Below are 22,911 nucleotides of genomic sequence, written 5' to 3'. Positions count from 1 at the left end.
TAGGGAATCAGAATGCGAGCTCAAGTACCTTGGGCTCGGGTCTTGAAGTGCTTTGAAACATATTAAGCCAATTTTAAAAGTGATTCTCCATCCATCTTACAGTGAACGGAGTAGAGAATGGGTGTTATGTAACTGGAACAGGGCTGCTTGGTTAATAACCTGGCAGCAGCATTTTGTATCATCTGCAAGTGGGCAGATCTTCTGAGGGAATTAAGTGCTTGATTCTGGTTATGTTCCTTAGATGAGAGAATGAAGATTTAATTGTGACTGATACCTGAAGATTAAGTGTCAAGCCACTATCCAGGACAATGCCAAGATTTAGCACATGTTCAATGCGTTTTTGAAGAGAGATCCATAAGGACTAAGACTCAATAGTCACATCTGTCTCTTACTATTAGGAGATCATTCAGAACACATACAAAGGCAATTTTGTTGCCGTCTTCTTCTGAATCCTGACTGGAATGGATCAGAAATATCATGGATTGACATGCAGAATTTTTCTACAAAAAGGAAGGTTTGACCTAGTTTGTACTTTGTCATACAGTTTGGGCTTAAATTAAGCTGTTTGTGGAATGAGTGGTACAAGAAAACTGCCTTTCTGTAAGAGCAATGAACTATCTCTGCAGATACAGGGCCAATTATGTCTATATACCCTATAAGAAGCTTGGTTGAGGCAGTGTACAGATCACAGGTAGTGGAAGGCCACATTTGAATAATTATAGCAATGTCCTTTCCATCCATTTGGTCAAACCTATTCCATGGAGACAGGTGGCTTACATTGGCATGCTTGGGAGATTAGCAGTCATTTGCTGACACATTTAGGATTCCAACCTGGATTGAAGAAACAATCTGCAAACTCATTACATCTTGACAGTGAGATGGTCTCATGAGGCTGCAGGCATGCTGCTTTGCAAGGCATCTTCAATGTGTGGAAAAGCTGAGCTGGCCTATTGATCGTTGCCATGATCTCTTTTCAACGGAACTGTCTTCTTGCAGGTGATTGTTGATGGATATTCCCCAATTTGATTAGCTTTAACTTATCCTCTAGCCGATTTGTCTTCCTCTATTTCAATGCTACATACCCTTTCAAACTGCTGTCAAACCAGGGGCTTTAATAGTGTGGTTGGCAAGGTCATATATGCACAAGGGCAATAACATCCATTGCTGCCGCCACATCACTTATAGCTAAAGACTAGGGAAGAAGGATCTTCACAGGCCCCCATTACCGCGGAGAGGTCCAAGTTTGCTGCAAGAGCCTGGGGAGTCATGTCCCTCCTTGGGCAATACCTGTGACCACCTTTATGTGTAGCAGAGGAAATGACTTGTGTGAGGCCCATAGCATTCATTGTGCACAAGGTCTTGATAAAGGCGTGATAGCTCATCATCAACCCATGCATTGAAATCCAAGGATCAGTGATCTTTGATGCACCAGGACTAGTCCAGCAAGAACATCTGCAAATTTTTACATCTACAGTGGGGAGATAAATGAGTACTTGGATACTTTAATCTATAGGCAGAGATGCACTAAAAAGAGAAATTGACATTGTGTGGACCTTAACTTTTTTTTTTTTTTTTAAACCAGATATCCACTCCCCTCTTCTGCGATTCAGTATTGGGTTTTGATTGACAAAAGTAATTTGTTGGAACTACTGCTTCCAAGATAGATGCTGCATTTTCATCTAGCCAAATCTCCGTAATATAGGAAAGATCTGAAGATACAATAAGGCCAGCAATTCTTTTTTTTTTTGGTACTTGTGTAGTTTAACAGCAGCAGTTAGGTAGTTAGGTAGCATCCCTGTCAGAATCAGCGTTGTGTTTCCGCTGCCAGCGTAGGGGGCTCCCCTGTCAGTATCAGTGTAGTGTTCCCACCCGTTCATGGCTAGCCGGAGCTTACCTAGTTAGCGTAGTCAGTGAAGCGTCCCTCTCAGTATCAGCGTCGTGTACCCGCCCATTTGCGGCCAGCCGGAGCTTACACGTAGTTAGCGTAGTCAGTTAGCGCAGTCAGTTAGCGCTTATTACATTGTGTGTGAACCATTGACCATTTTAACCTGCCTGACATGACAGGTGTGAATGTGTTCCTGAAACACCCCCACTATCCATGCCAGCCCGAAGTGGGGCGAGTGTAGAGAGCCCCGTGAGGGGATGCGGTACACACCCTCCCGACCTGTTCATACCCCCACTATCCACGTCGGCGTGGAGTTGATCTTATAAAAGTGATCCCGAAGCATGGCGAGCGCAGCAAGCCCCGCAAGAGGACGCGGAATACACGTCAAATAATGGGGATAATGGGGGTCTGAAATGGAGACATTTGCCAGTATGTGACATGGAGCACTGGAAAATGGGTCCTTTATTGTGCATGACACACACTTGCACACCGCACCCCCCCTTGTGCGCGAGACGCACCCGCTACCGAACCCTTAACCCTGTCAGTCTCCCTGAAGCGGACACAAGCAGGGTTGCTCCTGCGTCTCAGACAAATGGAGCACCTCTCCGCCGGTGCCCACATGATCCCCTCTCCGCCAGCGCAGTGGATCTGGCGGTTACCGGCGCTGTGTTAGAGGTGCTCACTAGGCTTGCCAGGGACGCCGCAGACAGAGCTGCAGCTCCCGGGGACAGTACAGTGACTAACTGCCTGACGGGGACATTACACTGACTACGCAGGGATGCCGCGGAGTCACTACGCTAGGCAGCTGTTGGGCTACGCTGACAACGTAGCTTAGCTTACGCTGAAAACATAGCACAGCCTGCCGCCATGAAACTACACAAGTACCTTTTTTTTTTTTTATAGAAATCTAGCATTGCGATGGATGGACCTAATTGGGCATACCAGAGGGCCTGTAGTTTTCTTAATTGTGGATGTCAGCACACAGGGACGTCACTTAGGCCCCACATTGATTTGTCTCCATTTGAACCTGGTGAGCCTAAAGACACAGTATTTCGATGGTTACAGGGGATAATGGGATTTTGGCTTCACTTCCACAACTGCACTTTTTTTTTTTTTAATTGCCAAGGAATTTAAGAATACAAGCCTGTGCTGGACTGATATAAACTGCCTTTCGTAGTGGGCTGAGTGAAAGTATAAAGCTGGAGGTATATAAATACATTGGGTCATCAATGAGTAAGTATGAATTGCATTTGATAAGATAATATTGGTCAGTTTTTTTTCTTCCTCAAGTCTGTGAGTGATCCTGAAGTTATAATGGGTTCCTAAAGAGAGTCTAATTTAACTGTTAATAAATAAACAAAACACATTTGGTTATTGTTATATCTAGTTGATTTTTTCTTATGCAAAAGGTACAGGTAACTTTTCTTAACTTGTAACTTGTATTAGCCGGGCGCCCAATTAGAAAACGTACGCAGGCGTAGGCTAGCTACGCTGTCAGCGTAGTCCAACGGCTACCTAGCGGCAGCCCAATGGCTGCCTAGCGTAGTCACTCCACGGCAGCCCGGCTTTGTCCTCGGCGTCCATGGCTCTGTCCCCGGCATCCAGGCCAAGTCTAGTGAGCACCTCTCACACAGCGCCAGTAACCGCCAGATCACCTGCGCTGGCAGACAACGGCAGAGAGAGGATCATGCGGGCGCCGGCAGAGAGGTGCTCCAGCTGTCTGAGACGCTGGTGCATGCTCCTGCGTCTCATTAATTATTAGAACGTGCGCCTCATGCATAAAGGGGGTATGCAGGCACAAGTGCGTCCTATGCACAATAAAGGAGGCATTTTCAAACCCCCACTATCCACGCCAGCCCAAAGTGTGGCGAGCACAGGGGGCCCTGCGAGGGGATGCGTTACGCGTCCTTCCGACCTGTTCATACCCCCACTATCCACATCGGTGTAGAGTTGTTTTTATAAAGTATGGCGAGCGCAGCGAGCCCGATGCGTGGCGAGCAGACACAGAACACATGTGAAGTAATCCGCGTCCGCTCGCCACACTTTTAAAAAAACAACTCCATGCTGACGTGGATAGTGGGTGTATGAACCGGTAGGGAGGATGCATAACGCGTCCGCTCGCCACGATTCAGGCTGGGGTGGATAGTGGGGGTGTTTCAGGAACACATTCACACCTGCCATATCATACATCTGAGACAGTAAGGACAACATGTTAACTGGTAACTGGATTTTAGTTAATAATAAAGGAGAAAAGATCACAGTGGGAACACTACTCTGATTCTGACAGAGACGCTGGCTACGCAGCCGCGGGAACAATACGCTGATTCTGACAGGGACGCTCGCGGGAACACTACGCTACTTCTGACTGACTTCGCTAACTATGCTGGCCTCGGGAACACTACGCTGATTCTGACAGCGCCGCTATGCTAACTACGTACCGGGCGCCCAGCTAATACACAAGTACCCTTTTCTTTCAGCTGCTGATTTAGAGTATTACAAGTTATTTCAGAACAAAGCAGGGTTTTGGAAATGGGTTAAAACCATTCCTGTGTAGATGTAAAATCCCATGTGTGAGGCTTTTGAAGTGTATATTCTTTGCAAGGGAAGAGATAACATGTTTCTTGGCAATAAACTGTGTTTTAAAATGAACAGAAACCCTGGAATTCAGAGGCTGGGGATATTTTAGATTATTAATGGAATGGATCATTTATAGAGATTCTCACTTATGCAGGTTCAAACAGTACTTTTTAATTGAAATAGATGCTAAATAAAATATGTAAATGCTTGCTTTCTGTGTTCTTTCTGACATCATTGATCGGTAGAGATTTGTCAAAACCTAATCCCAGTTCCAGAAGTTCTAAAGGCGGTCGTGTCATTTAGACAGGATAATAAACTGCACTAATCTTACTTAAAGAGATCATAACAGCAATCGTCTCAGTTATAGAGGTATACAGACATGGACACAGAGTTCAGTTGTTGTTCAGAACACAGACCAGAATTTACATACCCTAGCAGAATTTATGATTTTCTGGCCATTTGTCAGAGAATATGAAGGATAACTCAACAAACTTTTCTTTCACTCATGGTTATTGGTTGGGTAAAGCCATTTATTGTCAAACTACTGTGTCATTTTAAATCATAGTAACAACAGAAACTACCCAAAATGACCCTGATCAAAAGTTTACATACCCTGGAGATTTTTGGCCTGATTACATGCACACAAGTTGACACAAACGGGTTTGAATGGCTACTAAAGGTAACCATCCTCACCTGTAATCTGTTTGCTTGTAATCAGTGTGTATGTGTGTATAAAAGGTCAGTGAGTTTCTGGTCTCCTGAAAGACCCTTGCATCTTTCATCCAGTGCTGCACTGATGTGTCTGGATTATGAGTCATGGGGAAAGCAAAAGAATTGTCTAAGGATCTACGGGAAAAGGTAATTGAACTGTATAAAACAGGAAAGGGATATAAAAAGATATCCCAGAAATTGAGAATGCCAATCAGCAGTGTTCAAACTCTAATTAAGAAGTGGAAAATTAGGGATTAATTTACCCGACGTAGGGATACCGACTGTTAAAACAAGGACAGACTGGTTCCCGACGGCCACCAGCTATTCTCCCTAGTGGGGGTCCACGACCCCCATTGAGGGAGAATAGAATAGATGGCGAGCATAGCAAGCCACTGTGCCCGCAGCATGGTGAGTGCAGTAAGCCCGCAAGGGGCTTTGTTGCGCTCGCCATGCTGTCTGAGTCCGGCCAGTCAGGATCCCAACATCAGGCTAATGACTGTTGGGATATCAGGCTAATGACTGTTGGGATCCCAACTGTCGGACCCCTATACCACACCCGTTCTGAAGTGGCCATCTCAGTCTCCTGACCTCAATATTATTGAGCCACTCTGGGGAGATTTCAAAACGTGCAGGTCATGCAAGACAGCCCAAGAATTTACAGGAACTGGAGGCTTTTTGCCAGAACCATCTGAGAAAATTAAGAGCCTCATCCACAACTACCACAAAAGACTTCAAGCTGTGATTGATGTTAAAGGGGGCTTTACACGGTATTAAGAACTGGGGTATGTAAACTTTTGATCAGGGTAATTTGGGTAGTTTCTGTTGTCATTATGATTTAAAAAGAGTAAACACAGTTGTTTGACAATAAATGGCTTCACCCAACCACTAACCATGAGTGAAAGAAAAGTTTGTGAGTTATCATTCTGTAAAGCGCCTTGTTGGAGAAAGTGCGCTATATAAATAAAACTTACTAAACTTACTAATCATTCATATTCTCTGACAAATGGCCAGAAAATCACAAATTCTGCTAGGCAAAACTGTATATATATATATATATATATATATATATATATATATATATATATATATATATATATATTTTTTTATTTTATCTGGTAAAACATAAATCTCCTGGGATTTTCAACGGTGGGCAATGGCATGGATCATTGGTTCAGCAGTAATAAGTCCACACGCGCTTTTCATTTTTTGTTGGTGCCAATGACAATACCTGATCATGTGGACCACTAATTAGTGTTCCTTTCCACTTGTGTCTGTCGACTTTATGGTGTCAACCCATTGACTGTCCATCTATAATCCGGATCCAGTGGGCAAAACAAAAATTGCGAGCAGGTTAGGCCTTGTTAATGAGTCAGAGGAAAGTGGCCATATATGTACAAGCTGACAGGATGGCATCTGTAATGCAAATACTGTACCATGCTGTTACTTGCAAGGTATGTAGAAAATCAACTGTGAATACACAGCATGTAGAAAATTGTGGATGGTCTAAAGGTCTAACGTGGTCTAACGGTCCCCAGAACGTTTGTGGGGGAAAGGTGGGCTCCCCGGGTGCCAAGCAGCACAGGCTGCCCCCCGGGGGTGCCAGCAGGGGACCGGGTATATTTACTACACCCGATCATGCATATGTAATGATCGGGTGAAGTGAATATATGAATATCTAATGAGCGGCTCGGCTCCGGCCCCCTGCTGGCTGGTCTGTGTAAAAATATATATATATTTTTTTTTTTATTATTATTATTTTTTTTATTAAATATATATTCATGTGCTTACAGCACATGAATAAAAATAGCATGCCCCTCCTCAGAATAAAATTCCTGATTTTTTGACACCAAATGTAAAAAACAAAACACTTTATTTTAAAAGTTCACATTCCACTTCACCATAAAAAGATAGCGATTGCTACTCGGTGAATCATGGCGAAAAAAACCTTGAAATGTATTCGCCATCTGGTCATTGAATAGGGTGATTCGCCTTACAGCACAAAATCGCCATAAAAACCTGGCGAATCAGCCTCATTGAATACCGCCCTTATATGTAAGGTTACACATGATGTTCATGAATTATACAACCATTAACCAGTGCTGTAGAAGAGTTAATATCTAGCCCAGTATGAGCCAACTACAATCTGGCAAGGCAGACTTTTGCTAATGGCTAACATACAGTATTGTACTTCCAATTTATACAATGTGCTGGCCTGTATTATACACAGTATAATACACAGTTTGGGAGGAAGCATTAGTAGTATGTATGCCAGTGGCCACCAGTGTGTTTTACCTTGAGACCAAAATGCCTGTAGAATTAATGAGTCCCTTAAAAGGTGCCAGAAAGGGCCTAAAGCCTCAGCACACTTGGGACTGGTATTCAAATGTCTACCACCAAATTTTACCAAACATACAGGGCTCATATATGTTCTATGTAAAACAGACTGTTGAATCTGATGGATTCGGTAGTGGTGTGTGGAAATTTCCTAGTTTAGTCCCATTTCTCATCACTTAAGGTTCCCAAGTCATCCTCCCACTCCCCACGAAGGCAAATGAGAGGGCTGATATTGTGTTTGGACAAGTTACACTCACTTTTGAACAAAATGCTAAAAAGTTCAACAGGGAGTCTCCGCATTATACATCTTCTTTACAATATATAACATTATTTTAGGAAAAGGGTAAAAACAGAATGATTACCTTTGTGCCTCACTGAAGTTACTAGGGACATGTTCCACCAATTCAAGAAACTCTTGTGACAGAGCAACTAACTTATCCTTCACTGTAGCAGACCCAGCAATCACCCCTGGAAAACACAGGGTTAAATATACTCACTTGCTGAAACTTTTATTATAGCATTATTTGCAATTAAATAATTCAAATTGGTACACTGTATTTATTTTTTACCTCCGATACGTAAAAGAGATATCTCTTGCTCATCCATGTTTTCTAGCTCCTGGTAAACTAGAAGACCAGCCTGCAATTCATTAAAAATAACATTGGTAACACATGGAAACAAAGAACTTCCTCAGTATATTGAAAAGCCTTGAAAATAAAGCTGAATCAAACTTTTTCCAGCTTTATTTAGACATTTTACAACATTCAAAGAAAGGGTAACTGTTATATGCACATCTATACACACACACAGACACACAATAATTCCATTAATTTAATACACAATTTAATATTATTCATAATAAACAATATTATAGAATACCCTTTCTTTAATCAGTAGGTCAGTCTATCACACTCCACTTATTATTCAATTACACAGATGAGAGCATGCCCACCCCCGATTTCTTTAGAATAACCATTCCTTAGCATTAGATCTGGCTAATGGAGTTTGCAGCCAGTTAACCAATCTTTTGCCAGCTAGATAGTGCAGTTCAGCTGTTTGGTTAGTATTAACTGGAGGTATACAGGTCGATTCTATTAACCTCGAAGGGTGCGAGTTCCTGTTCGGGTGACGTTTTAATGCTGAAAACAGCACGTGAATTAACCCTAACTCGCACCCTTCGCAGGGCCGAATTAGCAGAATATTGCTCGCACCCCAATGGAGGTGCAAGAAATTTTCAGCAAATTCGGCCCGCTGTAAAGTGCGCCCGTTGTCATGACAATTCGCAAACACCGGACGCATCTGCACCCTTCTGGTGTAATAGGATCGACCCCATAGTGTGTTGTAGGAGGTGCACTGTGTTCAATCATTGTCTCATCTGACCATATAACCTTTTGCTACATGTCTCAAGATATTTCCAAGTGATTTTTTGCAAAGCCAAATGAGAATGAGTGGGGCACTTTTCAGAAGCGGATTCTTTGCCACCATGTAATATAGGCTAGTTTTAAAGTACAATGTTTGAGATAGTTGCCATACTAAAGACCAACCAATATCCACTCTGTCTTTCAGTTTGCATTAATGGTCCAATCTAGGTAAGGTGTTGGTGTTGCCATATACAGGCAAAGAACAAATTTGTTCACACCTGGCCACAGAAAAACTTTAGCAGGCCCTCAACCTGCCCCGTGGACACTCTTTAGTTACCAAGGAAATAATCAGTTGATATGGTCCGATAAAATGACTAATGTTTGCACCAATGTTTATTGAACGTTCAGAATATTCCAATGTTTTACTGTTATACAATCTTGATCACCCATATATAGCTAAAGGCACCTTTGGTTTTGTATCATCTTCCTGTTGTAGGACCTATGACACAAACCCATGACATGCCATTTGGGAATATCTTTAGAGAATAAGCAATACATTTATCACTTTTCAGTTGTGTTGCTTTATTTATATCAAAGGCGTGCAGGTATACATGAGGGCGGTGGTAGGACTGCCCAACAGGGAGGATCCAAACAGGCAGTATCCCAACTGCCTGGGGTCCGACGGGGGCGAGCACAAAGTTGTCCCTTGCGGGCTCACCACAGGTTCTATTCTCATTCTATGGGGGTCGTGGACCCCCACAAGGTAGAATAGCCCCGGCAGTTGGGATTCCACATTGGGATACCCCCTGTCGGGCAGTCATCCGGCACCCATACATGAGACAATAGCTTTTAAAGTCATAATTTTTCAGGAGGAATGAAGCATTGTTTCAATGAGCTGTATGGGTACCAGTAAATTTCTCCACCGATATATTTCTTAGACATTCTTGTACTTGAGATACGTATCTGGGACTCCGTATTGATTACAAATTAAGAAAGTTACTCATTTCGCATTTTTTATTATTGATTTCTAAAGACAATATTGCTTTGTGCCAACATATATTTTCTTTTCTTTTAACAGTATAAGAAGATCAGTTGTGTTTTAAAATGAACAAAGAACACTGTCACTAACACAAATATTAAACAAAAGGATTCTCATAGAGTGTAAAGCTCTGACAAAGTAGGTGGCTGAGATATGCTTTCAGATCCTTAGGAATGTATGCTAAATAACATTTCCATGAATCAAAGACATTTGCTGCTGAAGGGGTTTTAGTTTTATATTCTTTTTTGGGGGATTTAGGAATCATTAACCCCTTGAGTGCCAAGTGATTTTGTCAAAATTGGTGTGAAAATGGGCAAGCAAACATTTTTATTCATCATAATGACCGGTTACGTTGACCTTATATTAGGAAATATAATCTTTTTTTTTTTTTTTTTTTTAACCACAACTTTATTTAACCCCTTCCTGACACAGCCAGTTTTTGCGTTCCTGACAGAGCCATTTTTTTCAAATCTGACATGTTTCACTTAAGTGGGGATAACTTTTTTTTGCTTTTACTTATCCCAGTGATTTTGAGATTGTTTTCTCGTGACACATTGTACTTCAAATTAGTGGTAAATTTGGGTCGATACAGTCTGTGTTTTTTTGTGAAAAATACCAAAATGTCGTGAAAAAATGGAAAATTTTGCAATTTGCAAAATGTCACATTTTCTGCTTGTGAGACAAATAAACATACCACTCAAAATAGTTAATAACTAACAAAGACCATATGTCTACTTTATGTTGCAATCATTATTTCAACCTCCTTTTCATTTTTTTCGACACTAGGAGGCTTCAAATATGAATAGCAAATTCTCAAATTTTCAAGAAAATTTCAAACACTGATTTTTTTAGGGACCAGTTCAGTTCTGATGTGACTTTGAGGGACTTGTATGTGAGACACCCCCATAAATGATGCCATTTCAAAAACTGCACCCCTCACAGTATTCAAAACAGCATTTTGGAAGTTTGTTAACCCTTTATGTGTTTCACAGGAATTAAAACAAAGTGTCGGTGAAATTTCAAAATTTCTTTTTTTTTTGCAGAGTTTCAATTTTAATACATTTTTCTAACGAATACAGTAGATTTTACTAGAGAAATGTGACTAAAAATTGATTCCCCCAATTCTTTTGTTTTCATAAATATCCTATATGTGGCCCTAGTGTGCACGTTGACCAAACCACAGGCTTCATAATAGAAGGAGCACCTACTTGATTTTGGAGCCTCCTTTTTATGAGATTTTTTTTTAGGCACCATGTAGGTTTCTAGGCACCATAAGTGCTAAAAGTTAGGAACCTCCCCCACAAGTCACCCCATTTTGCAAACTACACCCTTCAGGGAATTCATTTAGGGGTATAGTGTACATTTCAAACCCCCAGGGGTTTCACCAATTTTGATACAACTGGGCTGTGAAAATGAAAAAATTTAAATTTTTCATTTTCACAGCTCAGTTGTATCAAAATTGGTGAAACCCCTGGGGGTTTGAAATGTACACTATACCCCCTGATGAATTCCCTGAAGGGTGTAGTTTGCAAAATGGGGTCACTTGTGGGGGGGTTCCACTGTATGGGTGCTTCAGGGGTCATTGAACCAGAATCTGTGCTGCAAAATCCAAAAATCACTCCTTCCCTTCTGAGTCCTGCCATGCACCCAACTGGTATTTTTTGGTCACATGTGAGGCATTGCCATACTCGGGAGAAATTGGGGCACAGATTTTGGGGTGCTTTGTCTCCTTCATTCCTTGTGAAAATGAAAAATTTTGAGCCAGATCTGCATTTTTGTGTAAAAAAATGTAATTTTTTACACAAAAATGCAGATCTGGCTCAAAATTTTTCATTTTCACAAGGAATGAAGGAGACAAAGCACCCCAAAATCTGTGCCCCAATTTCTCCCGAGTATGGCAATGCCTCACATGTGACCAAAAAATACCAGTTGGGTGCATGGCAGGACTCAGAAGGGAAGGAGTGATATTTGGTGGTGGAATGAATGGTGGGTGCTATGTCGCATTAGCAAGACCCCCGAAGCACCAATACAGTGGAACCCCCCCACATGTGACCCCATTTTGGTCACCAGCTTTGGGAGGGGGGCTGGCGCTGCGGCTGGTGGGGGGGTGGAAGGGGTGCTGGCGCTGCGGCAGCCGGGTGGGTGGGAGGGAGGGGGGGCTGCCGGGTGGGAGGGGGGGGGGGGCTGGCGATCGGTGGTGATCGGTGCTGTACTTAACAGCACCGATCACCACCGATCACTGTGTTACCGAGCGGCTTAGCCGCCGGTAACACAGAAAACGCTGCAATTGGCTGTTCACATTTGAACAGCCAATCGCAGCGATCGCAGCGAGGGGGGGATGTCTGCTGTCAGGGACAGCAGACATCTCCAAACTGTCACCGCGTCTATAGACGCGGTGACAGTTTAAAAACCATGACGTATATATACGTCATATGTCGGGAGGGGGGTGCTGCTCATCGGTGGTGATCGGTGCTGTACTTAACAGCACCGATCACCACCGATCCCTGTGTTACCGAGCGGCTTAGCCGCCGGTAACACAGGAAACGCTGTGAATGGCTGTTCAGATTTGAACAGCCAATCACAGCGATCGCCGACCGGGGGGGGCATCCCTGCCCCCCCTGGGCGGCGAGGGGGGATGTCTGCTGTCAGGGACAGCAGACATCTCCAAACTGTCACCGCGTCTATAGACGCGGTGACAGTTTAAATCCATGACGTACATTTATGCCATGTGTCGGGAAGTACTTCCCGACCATGACGTAAATGTACGTCAAATGTCGGGAAGGGGTTAAACACAACATTTTTATTTGAATTCATATAACAAATATGAGCAACGCTGGCATTTTTAGCTGATATTTGGCATCTCTCTCATAGACCTGTTGGCACTCATATTTTGCACATCTTTCACATAGATGTTGTCATTTTTAGCAGATATTTTTACGCATCTCTCACAGAGATGTTGGCACTGAAAGGGTTAAGCAAAAGTACATGAGTTGGTCTCCAATGTCACTTTTTGTCCTGTTCACATCCTCTATTTTAGAATTACAATTTTTTTTCTAGCAAATAAACATAGCTGATAAAGTAATTATCAGCTAATTCACACCAGGACACATAAGCTCTCCATATAGATAGTAATGAACCGACATGACCTGCTTCATCATGGTAGGAATTACAGCAGCAGGGATGCCTGCCTTTTTCAAGATGGACCTCTCAACAACCACAACGTCAAAATAAGATGCCTTAAGTCCAGAAAGACGAAAGGGCCTTGAGACAGTAAATCGTCCCACAGGGGTAGGAGGCCAGGGCTTGTCTATCAGAAGAGCAGTTAGAATAGTTTAGCCAGGATTGGCGGGGCCATTCCGGTGCTATCAAGAGTATGGTTACCAATTTCCTGCAAATGTCCTGTAGAATCCAAGGCAACAGCAGAAATGGAGGGAAGAGATAGAACAACTGATAGTCCCAGGGGGCTGTGAGAGCATCCACTGACACCACCTGGGGGTCCCTTGTGCGTGCACAATACAGGGGAAGATGATGGTTGTGTCTTGTCACCATATGTCGATCTGTGGGCACCCCCACCGAGACTGGCGTCCGTGGTAAGGAGAGTCCAACTGCAAATGCCGAATCTCTTGCCCTCTTGTAGGTTCACAGAGTTGAGCCACCATGCCAGAGAGGACTGAGCTTGTGGAAACAGAGATACTTATTGGTGTAGGAAAAGATGAGAACCCAACTACTGACGAAGAAGGCAGAGTTTAAAAGGTTGAGTCCAAAAGTGACCTTATTGTACAGCTTCGAAAGCAGCCGCCATCTTTCTGAGAAGACGTGTACAAAGAAAGACTGAGACCTGTCGGTGTTGCAACACCAGACTCCTAAAGGAATTGTATCTTGTCTGGTGGCAGGAAAACTTGATGGAGAACCGTGTCCAAAATCATCAACAAAAACACTAACCTCTGAGTAGGCAGAAGGGGAGATTTCAGGATATTGAGCATCCACCCATAAGGGACCGGGGGTCTCTCAAGTCAAGTGGATGTTGTGCAAGAGAACCTCCCTGGACGACGCCTTTAGTAAGAGGTTGTCTTACCCTGAGCCCTGAGCTCTCAGTATCTCCATCATGGTTGCCATTACCTTGGTAAGATGTGAAGTAGAGGTATTTCCTCTACCCTGTCCTGGGTCTGCCCCTGAATTTTGCCTGTGGCCAAAAGGAATGACCTCCAGTTCCAGCTTGAAAGGCCCTGTGTGGAGGAGGAGCTGCTGTGGGTAGAAACAGGGTTAAACCTTTAGTGGCCTGGGAAATCATCTGGTCCAATTCTGGACCAAAAAGCATGTCTCCTGCGAAGGACAGCGCTTCCACAGCCCGCTTGGAATTGACATCTGCATGCCACTGTCGTAGTCTTAAACTCGGCGAGCTGAAATAGAGAGTGCAGATATACGTGCATCCATCTACTAGATAGCCTGCTGCTTCACAAATGTGTTCCATTAACACTAACAGATCCCCTGTAGCTGGATCATTGCCTAACTCGCCCAGGCCTCCATAGCCTTGTTGACCAAACAACCCACCTGAGCGGAACGCTGCAAGACTCCCGCAACGGTATAAATGTTAAGCGTGCTATGTAAATGTCTGTCAGAGGCGTCCTTAAGGGATGAGGCTCCCAAGATAGGCAGAATGGTCTTCTTCTGGAGACCGAGGGGTCTATGGATGGAGGTTATCCACATAGTTTTCTGCTATCCGTAGGAAAAGGATAAGATTATAAAAACCCTGCGAGACCTGAAAATGACGCGATAAGCTCTGCCCCTTAAGAAATGACGCTTTATTTAAAAGTGCCTTAAATGACCGCCATTACATTTACCTGGCCTCCCCGCCATTACGGAGCCAAGGTATATGTACCCCTGCTGTGCTGGCCGGCGGTGGACTGACTGAATGCGGTCCGCAAGGCACACTGCATTCAGCGGAGTCCAGTTCCTCAGGGATGGTGGTCCCACCAGCCAGGGACCCAGAGGAGAGCCGCACGGGTCCCCCAAGCAGCTCCCTTGTCACAGAAAGATACCTGCCTGTCCTCTTGCTGATTGCAGATCTCTAAATTAAAAAGCCCAAGAGTGAGCAGTGATGTGCCTAGCTCCCGCAGGCAGTTAGTCACAGTGAGTCAATTTTCAGGCTAGACCTTTAACAGTGCACCCCAGTAGTTACCGAGGTTACAGTAGGACATAAATACGGCAAGCTAGCATAAGAACCAAAGCGTGTCAAATGGATATTTTGACAAATGCGGCATACATATTGCTTACTATAACAACTCTTTATAATTTGCAATAAATGGGGGACATCAGTGGATAGCCAGCTCTGGGGCCAGATGCACTAAGCTTCAAAAGTGATAAAATTGAGATTTATAAACAACCAACCAATCAGATCCTACCTGCCATGTTACAGGCTGTGTTTGAAAACTGTGAGGCAGGGTCTGATTGTTTATCACTCTCCATTTTATCACTTTCGAAGCTTAGTGCATCTGGCCCCTGGTCTCTTGCAAATCATCAAAAATTTGGGACAAATGTTGTATAGGGGACAAGAAACTGCAGTGTCACACATTGCTCTAGTAAATATGGTTAATATGGGTTTTAAACAGAATTGGGTTTATATCTGAACCAGATATTCAACTGGTCATTATTGATATCCACAACAATACTGCACGCCACGTGCATCACACAGAGCAACCCCCTGTGCACCCACAGAGGTTTGCTAGAAGGTGAGCGCAGTGTAAACCCAATTCTGTTTATTGCACTTTTGGGCTAGGACAGCCCAACACTCTGCAGCCCCTTCGCTCAAAAGGTAACTGAGCGCTAGCAGAAAAAATCCTTTTTAATATGGGTTTTAGGCAAGCTCTTTAGCTTAATTCAGGATGGGTTCATGACTGATTGGATTAGCTATCACTTGTCAGTCCTATATCCACTTCCCTTCTATCACTTGCAGATTGACTGACTCCAATCTCAAACCTTGGACTTTTCCGTGTGTGTACTCACAATGTCTGTCTAAAACCTCCAGTACACACCAAATGACTTTGATGTAGGATTCACGTTGCCTTCTGACTTTGCTACCACATTACTTCATTGTCTTACATATTTCTGGTTGCTGACATTTCATTTTCCTGATACCATTTTCCATCTTTGTGGTTCCAATGGGTCTAAGTTCAAGCCTGCTTCCGGTACACTGTGATCATCATTTACAAAGCTGGTATTCTACAGTAGACACCCCATGTCCTTGACACTTCTTTGCCCCTGTGGGTGACAGAGACTAGTCTATGCATTCCATCCGTCACACCCATTCTAATTGGATTGGAGCTTTCCATGTGATTCTTTGGCAGTACGGTGTGCAGTGTTCCTCTCTGCATCTGTTCTTTATTTGTGTGTTGCCTTTTATATATGTAACACACACACACACACACACACACACACACACACACACAGAGCTTATTCATTGCATAATTGTAACTTAGGTACATTTTAGTAAACAGCTAAAATAACAAATTGAGACAATGTTCAAATATATATGGGCCAAACTAAGTAGAACAGAAATGAGAACCTTTATGGTATAACGGAATAATTTGCTTGATAATGAAACTTACATAAGCATCAGATGCTGCATACAATTTCTGGTCATCAGTCAGCGGAAACCTGTCCCAGCTGCTGCAGCGCACGGAGTCCTCCTTCAGAAGCTGCTTGTATAACAGGTGTTTAACCAAGCCATTCAGACTCCACTTCTCTTTGCATTTAAGCTACAAAAAAAAAAAAAAAAAAACGAAAGCCCTTTACAATTTTTAAGACATCTCAACATCTGTGATCAGGATTATATTGACAATGGCTGTGAAACATAGTAAATTTTACTTTCTAGTTAGGTTATAAAATAAATTATAAACGAAAGCTTCAATTCCATAGAAAAAATAGGATTTTAATACCTACCGGTAAATCCTTTTCACTGAATTCAGATGGGGTACTGAGGTCTTATAACATTGGGAATAGAGGGTATCCGACAGGAGACAGGCACATAACATTTTCTTCAACCAGGGTGTGCTGGCTCCTCCCCTCTACTTCCCCTTACCAGCCAGTTAAGAAACTGTGCCCGAAGGAAGGATAACGTATGTGAGGTAGGAATTAGCATTAAGATAACGTGGTGAGATTTGCACCAGCACACCACAACAAACACAACAACTCTCTCAACTAAACATAGTTAACCCCGTAATTGTGTTACTTAGAACATAAATGATATTAAGATTTTTGTGGAGCAATTAATCACCAAAACTCAGCTGCTCCCAAACAGGTCAACGGACCTATAACTTTTCAGAATGCCAGAAATTGCAATCAGCAAGAAGGCAATAACAGGATTACAACCTGTGCAACAGAGCACTGCACTGAGGCGGGCGCTCAGTACCCCATCTGAATTCAGTGAAAAGGATTTACCAGTAGGTATTAAAATCCTATTTTCACTTTCATTCAGTATGGGGTACTGAGTTCTTATAACCTTGGGAGGTCCCAAAACTTCCAGAAAGGGCCGGAACGTGCGGAGCCTGTTGCAACACCGCCTGCCCAAACTCGGTATCATCACTGGCCACAGTGTCAAATTTATAAAACTTGACGAAAGTGTGTTGACCAGACGGTGGCAGCTCTACATAGCTGCAATGCTGACACACCCCGAGCAGCCGCACAGGATGCTCCTACGGCTCTAGTGGAGTGGGCTCTCACTGAGGCCGGAATAGTCAGATGGGCTGCCACATATGCTTGTTGTATAGTGGAACGAATCCATCTAGCAATCGATTGTTTCGATGCTGGGCATCCTTTCGTTTGTGTGTCATACAACACAAAAAGACACTCCGTCTTACGGATCCTTGATGTTCTCTTAACGTAGATCTGCAGGATTCTAACCACTGTGCAACAAAGAAAAGGTATGGATCCGCACAGACTTAATACATATTTGATCTATTTTACTAGAACCATTAGTTTAACCAATATACTGGACTACTCAATTATATGGTGGTAGTCTTGGATTGGTGGTGCGCCCAACACATCAGTATTTGCAACTGTGTAAAGGGGAGGTTGTATGCAAGAAGCATACAGAAAAGGACAAATGTGCCTTTTTGGGCGCACTCTTTGTTCAATAATTTGATTAATTCATTAAAACATAACTTTTATTAGCTTCTTATTCTAAAAAGTTGGGAGCATTACTCATTTCTTGGTCATTTGATACATTATCATTGACCGTCAATCAGAAAAAAAGGGGGGGGGGGGGGTCACATACAACATTTAGACAAGACATAAACAGACATTTGAAGACATGCTAGACTTCTAGCTAGTCCTCATATGTAACCATCTAATTTATATGGCCTTTTACAATAATCAGGTTATAAATTTTATGTTTGTGATTTATTATTGGAATTTTTATAAATTTTTATAAATTTTTATAAATTTAAAAATTGATAAAAATTTATAAAAATTCCAATAATAAATCACAAACATAAAATTTATAACCTGATTATTGTAAAAGGCCATATAAATTAGATGGTTACATATGAGGACTAGCTAGAAGTCTAGCATGTCTTCAAATGTCTGTTTATGTCTTGTCTAAATGTTGTATGTGACCCCCTCCCCCCCCCTTTTTTTCTGATTGACGGTCAATGATAATGTATCAAATGACCAAGAAATGAGTAATGCTCCCAACTTTTTAGAATAAGAAGCTAATAAAAGTTATGTTTTAATGAATTAATCATATCAAATTATTGAACAAAGAGTGCGCCCAAAAAGGCACATTTGTCCTTTTCTGTATGCTTCTTGCATACAACCTCCCCTTTACACAGGATTCTAACCACATCAAGTGGCTCAGGAATATCCTTATGCCCTGAACAAGAAGGAACCACAATCGGCTGGTTCATATGGAACGCCGAGACCACTTTAGGCAGGAACTGCTGTCTTATCCAAAGTTCCGCCCTGTCTTGATGGAAAATCAAGTATGGGCTCTTACAAGAGAGAGCACCAAGCTCAGAAACTCTTCTGGCCGAGGCCAGAGCCAGTAGCGTCACCGTCTTCCAGGTGAGTTATTTTAAGTCAATGGAGTCCACTGGTTCAAACCAGGCTGACTGAAGGAACTCCAGGACAACATCTAGGTATATCCTCAAGACTCCTTGCAGAAAGGTCTGGACTTCAGGATAGACCGCTAACTTTTTTTGAAAAAAGACAGAAAGGGACGATATTTTAACTTTTAAAGAAACTTAAAACTTTTTAACCCCAGCCGGAGTCCCTTATCAAGGCCCACCTGCAAGAAATGCAGGAAACGGTCTAATTTAAAATCTGCTGGCGGAAAACTAATGTGCTCGCACCAAGACACATATCTACGCCAGATCTTATGGTAGTGCGAGGCCGTCACTGCCTTCCTGGCCCGGGTCATGGTGTTTATGACTGAGGAATGAAATCCCTTCAGAGCTAGGATGTTCCGCTCAACCTCCAGGCCGTTAAACGAAGACGCCCTTAGTCCTGGTAGACGAAGGGGCCTTGTACTAGAAGATCTCTTCTTAGAGGCAGCCGCCACGGTTCTTCTATCAGCATGTTCTGCAGACTTGCGTACCATGCTCTCCGGGGCCAATCCGGCGCTATTAGGATTGCCTGCACCCTCTGATGTCTGATCCTTTGTAACACTCTCCCCAAGAGGGGGAGGGGAGGGAATAGGTATACTAGGTTGTATGACCAGTCCGCGGTCAGAGCATCTGTTGCCTCTGCTTGAGGATCTCTTGTCCTTGAGCAATACCTTTCCACCTTGTGGTTGGTCCTTGAGGCCATTAAGTCTATCTGTGGAAGCCCCCACAGATCTACAATGCTTCCGAACACCTGAGGATGCAGACTCCATTCCCCGGGGTGGAGGTCGTGACGACTCAGGAAATCCGCCTCCAAGTTGTCCACCCCGGGTATGAAGATGGCAGATATTGCCACAGCATGTGTCTCTGCCCAGGTCAGAATCTTGAAGACTTCTCTCATGCACGCTCTGCTCTTCGTGCCGCCTTGGCGGTTTATGTAAGCAACAGTCGTTGCGTTGTCCGACGGGACTTGTATCGCCTGATGCTCCAGGAGGAAGTGAGCCTCCAGAAGAGCATAGTGTACAGCTCTCAGTTCCAAGATGTTTATGTGGAGCTGAGTTTCCATGTATGACCACCGGCCCTGGAATCGCATCCCTTGTGCAACTGCCCCCCAGCCGTGAAGGCTGGCATCTGTGGTCAGCAAGATCCAGTCCTGGATCCCGAATCGTCTCCCTGCCAGGAGATTTGGCGTATGTAGCCACCACTGCAGGGACTGTCTTGCCTTCACAGACAAGCGAATCAACCTGTGCATGTGGATGTGTGAGCCCGACCACTTGCTCAATAGGTCCCACTGGAAAATTCTTGAGTGGAATCTCCCGAACTGCAGCACCTCGAATGAGGCCACCATAGTTCCCATCAGTCTGATGCAGAGGTAGACCGAGACTCTTTCTGGGGCTAACACCCCCCTCAACAGCTGTTGTATTGCTGCAATCTTCTCCCCTGGGAGAAACACCCTTCTCTCCACTGTGTCCAAAATCATCCCCAAGAACTGGAGACGTTGGGACGGAATCATTGAAGATTTTGGTATATTCAGGATCCATCCGTGCTGAGACAGGAGATGTCTTGTTGTCTCTATGGCCCCCAGCAGCTTGGACACTGACTCTGCTTTCAGCAACAAGTCGTCCAAGTATGGGATGATGTTTATCCCTTGACCCCTTAATGAGGACATCATCTCCGCCATCACTTTGGTGAAGACTCGTGGGGCCGTTGAAAGTCCAAACGGTAGGGTTTGGAACTGGAATTGTTCCTCCAGGATTGCAAATCTCAGGAAGGCCTGGTGTGGGGCCCACACCGGTATGTGGAGATACGCGTCCTTCACATCGATGGACGCTAGATATTCTCCCTCCTCCAGACCTGCAATCACTGCCCTCAGGGATTCCATTTGGAACTTGAACACCCTCAAGTAGGGGTTCAGGGACTTTAGATTTAAGATGGGTTGAACCGACCCATCTGGTTATGGAACCACAAATAGGTTTGAAAAGTAACCCCTGTTCCTTTCTGCAGCTGGCACTGGTATAATGACCTGTGCTAGGATCAGCTTTTGTACAGCTTGTCTGAGGATTCTGCGATCCTCTGCTGCTGCAGGGAGTCCCGAACTGAAATATCTCTGGGGGGGTGGTCTTTCGAACTCCAGCCTGTAACCGTGTGAAATAATGGCCCTGACCCAAGGGTCGAGGGCGGATGCATCCCACACGTGACTGAAGAACCTCAGTCTTGCCCAGACCGCGGGAATATCCTGAGGTGGGAGTGGCCCGTCATGCGGCGGGCTTAGGGGTAGCCGCACTTGTGCTACGGTCTCTTGTAGCTGCAGCAGCTGCCTTCCTAGGCTTACCTCTGGCGCCTCTATTGGCGGTGGAGCCTTCTCTGGCCTTGGACCTGAATCTAGAGGTCCGAAAGGACTGTTGTGAACCCCCTGTTAAAGGGCGTCTTACCGGGGTGGAGGCTGACGGGAGGAATGTGGACTTACCAGCCGTAGCTTTTGATATCAAATCATCCAGTTCACTCCCAAAGAGTCTATGCCCTGTGAAGGGGAGACTCTCTACGCTGCGTTTGGAGTCCGCGTCAGCGACCCACTGCCGCAACCACAGGGCCCTGCGGGCCGACACAGCCATGGCCGAGTTGTGGGCATTAATTGCACCTAACTCCTTTTGTGCTTCGCTCATCATCTTTGCTGTGTCCTGGATGTGGCATAGCTTTTCAGCTACCGTAGGCACATCCATGTCACTCAACAGGCCTTCTTGTATCTGGCCTGCCCATGTGAAGATAGCTTTTGCCATCCAGCAACTAGCAAGCACCGGGCGTTGAGATGCCCCACTGGCTGTATACATAGCCTTTACTGTGCCATCTAGTTTCCTATCAACCGCGTCCTTTAAGGTAGAGGTACCTGGGACTGGGAGCACCACCTTTTTTGAAAGGCGGGACACCGAAGCGTCCACTATAGGGGGCTCCTCCCACACCTTCCTGCCCGTGGGGTCAAAAGGGAAGGTAGATTTAAAACGCTTTCCAGGCAGCTTTGAACACCTCTTCTAAATCAGACTGTTCAGGAAAGACTATGTCTTGCCTTCTGTGTGACACAAAAAATGGGTCACCCTCAACCGGTGTGGCTAGAGGTAAATCTAGTACTTCTCTAACAGCAAGGACAAGGTTTTCAGTACCTTGAATGCAAGACTGTGACGCCTGTGAATGTACAATATCTGTGTCACCATCGCCATTATCTATATCGGAGTCAGGTGCCACGGCATCAAGTGCCATTTTGAGGGACACCCCTGGCATGGGTGTAAGAATATCCACCCTTGCTGACAGGACCTTTAAATCCTGTTGGACTTGCTTAGTCTGTAAATTATTTGTCGCCAGCTGTGATGAGACAGTCTCTAACATGGCTTTCATACCAGTAGCCCATGAAGGTTCCTGGGAGTCAGCCTGCGAGCTACTGCGCTGTGGAGACATGCTACTGAGCTGTGGTGACATACATTGCTCACATGCAACCTGTGATGTGGAGCTAGGAGCAAACTTGTTGCTGCAAATCATGCAAGTTATTTTTCTCACCATGTTGGAGAAAATAATACCCCCTTAAACACACTGCAGTCACGCTGAACACACACACAGTGAATGTACAGTAGTATATATGTATCTAACACACTATGTGCAGTTTCACATATATATATATATGACAGTGTAAAATTGCTTAACTAGCAGTGGGGGACTCAGAGGAATATGGGGGACACCAGCACCCTGTAACCTGGACTACCGATTAGATAGACCGGCTTTTATGCACAGACACCAATATTATCAATACTGTGTGCTGCTATCAGTGGCTTATAGCTCACTAGAAGCGCTATCAAGCGCTATACTTGCTGTCTCTGCTGACTGATCTCTCTCCCTTCAAGGCTGCGCTGAGGAGTGATC

General features: G+C 44.2%; 1 protein-coding gene across 2 annotated transcripts in view; it reads right to left on the bottom strand.

Moving 5' to 3' along the window:
* Positions 1–22,911, bottom strand: part of WRN (WRN RecQ like helicase) — a 109,012-nt gene that overhangs the window by 66,492 nt on the left and 19,609 nt on the right. For both annotated transcript variants that reach the window (XM_083175069.1, XM_083175077.1), the window contains exons 6-8: positions 16,513–16,662; positions 8,077–8,146; positions 7,870–7,975 (exon numbers count right to left, since the gene is read on the bottom strand). In XM_083175069.1, the coding sequence (XP_083031195.1) occupies positions 7,870–7,975; positions 8,077–8,146; positions 16,513–16,662 (326 nt within the window). The remainder of the gene's footprint in view (positions 1–7,869; positions 7,976–8,076; positions 8,147–16,512; positions 16,663–22,911) is intronic.

This window comes from Crinia signifera, chromosome 1, assembly GCF_055691185.1.
Source record: "Crinia signifera chromosome 1, ASM5569118v1, whole genome shotgun sequence".
NCBI classification, from domain to species: Eukaryota; Metazoa; Chordata; class Amphibia; order Anura; family Myobatrachidae; genus Crinia; species Crinia signifera.
The sequence above is the reverse complement of the archived record's forward strand: the minus strand, read 5'-3'. Positions and strand labels throughout refer to the sequence as shown.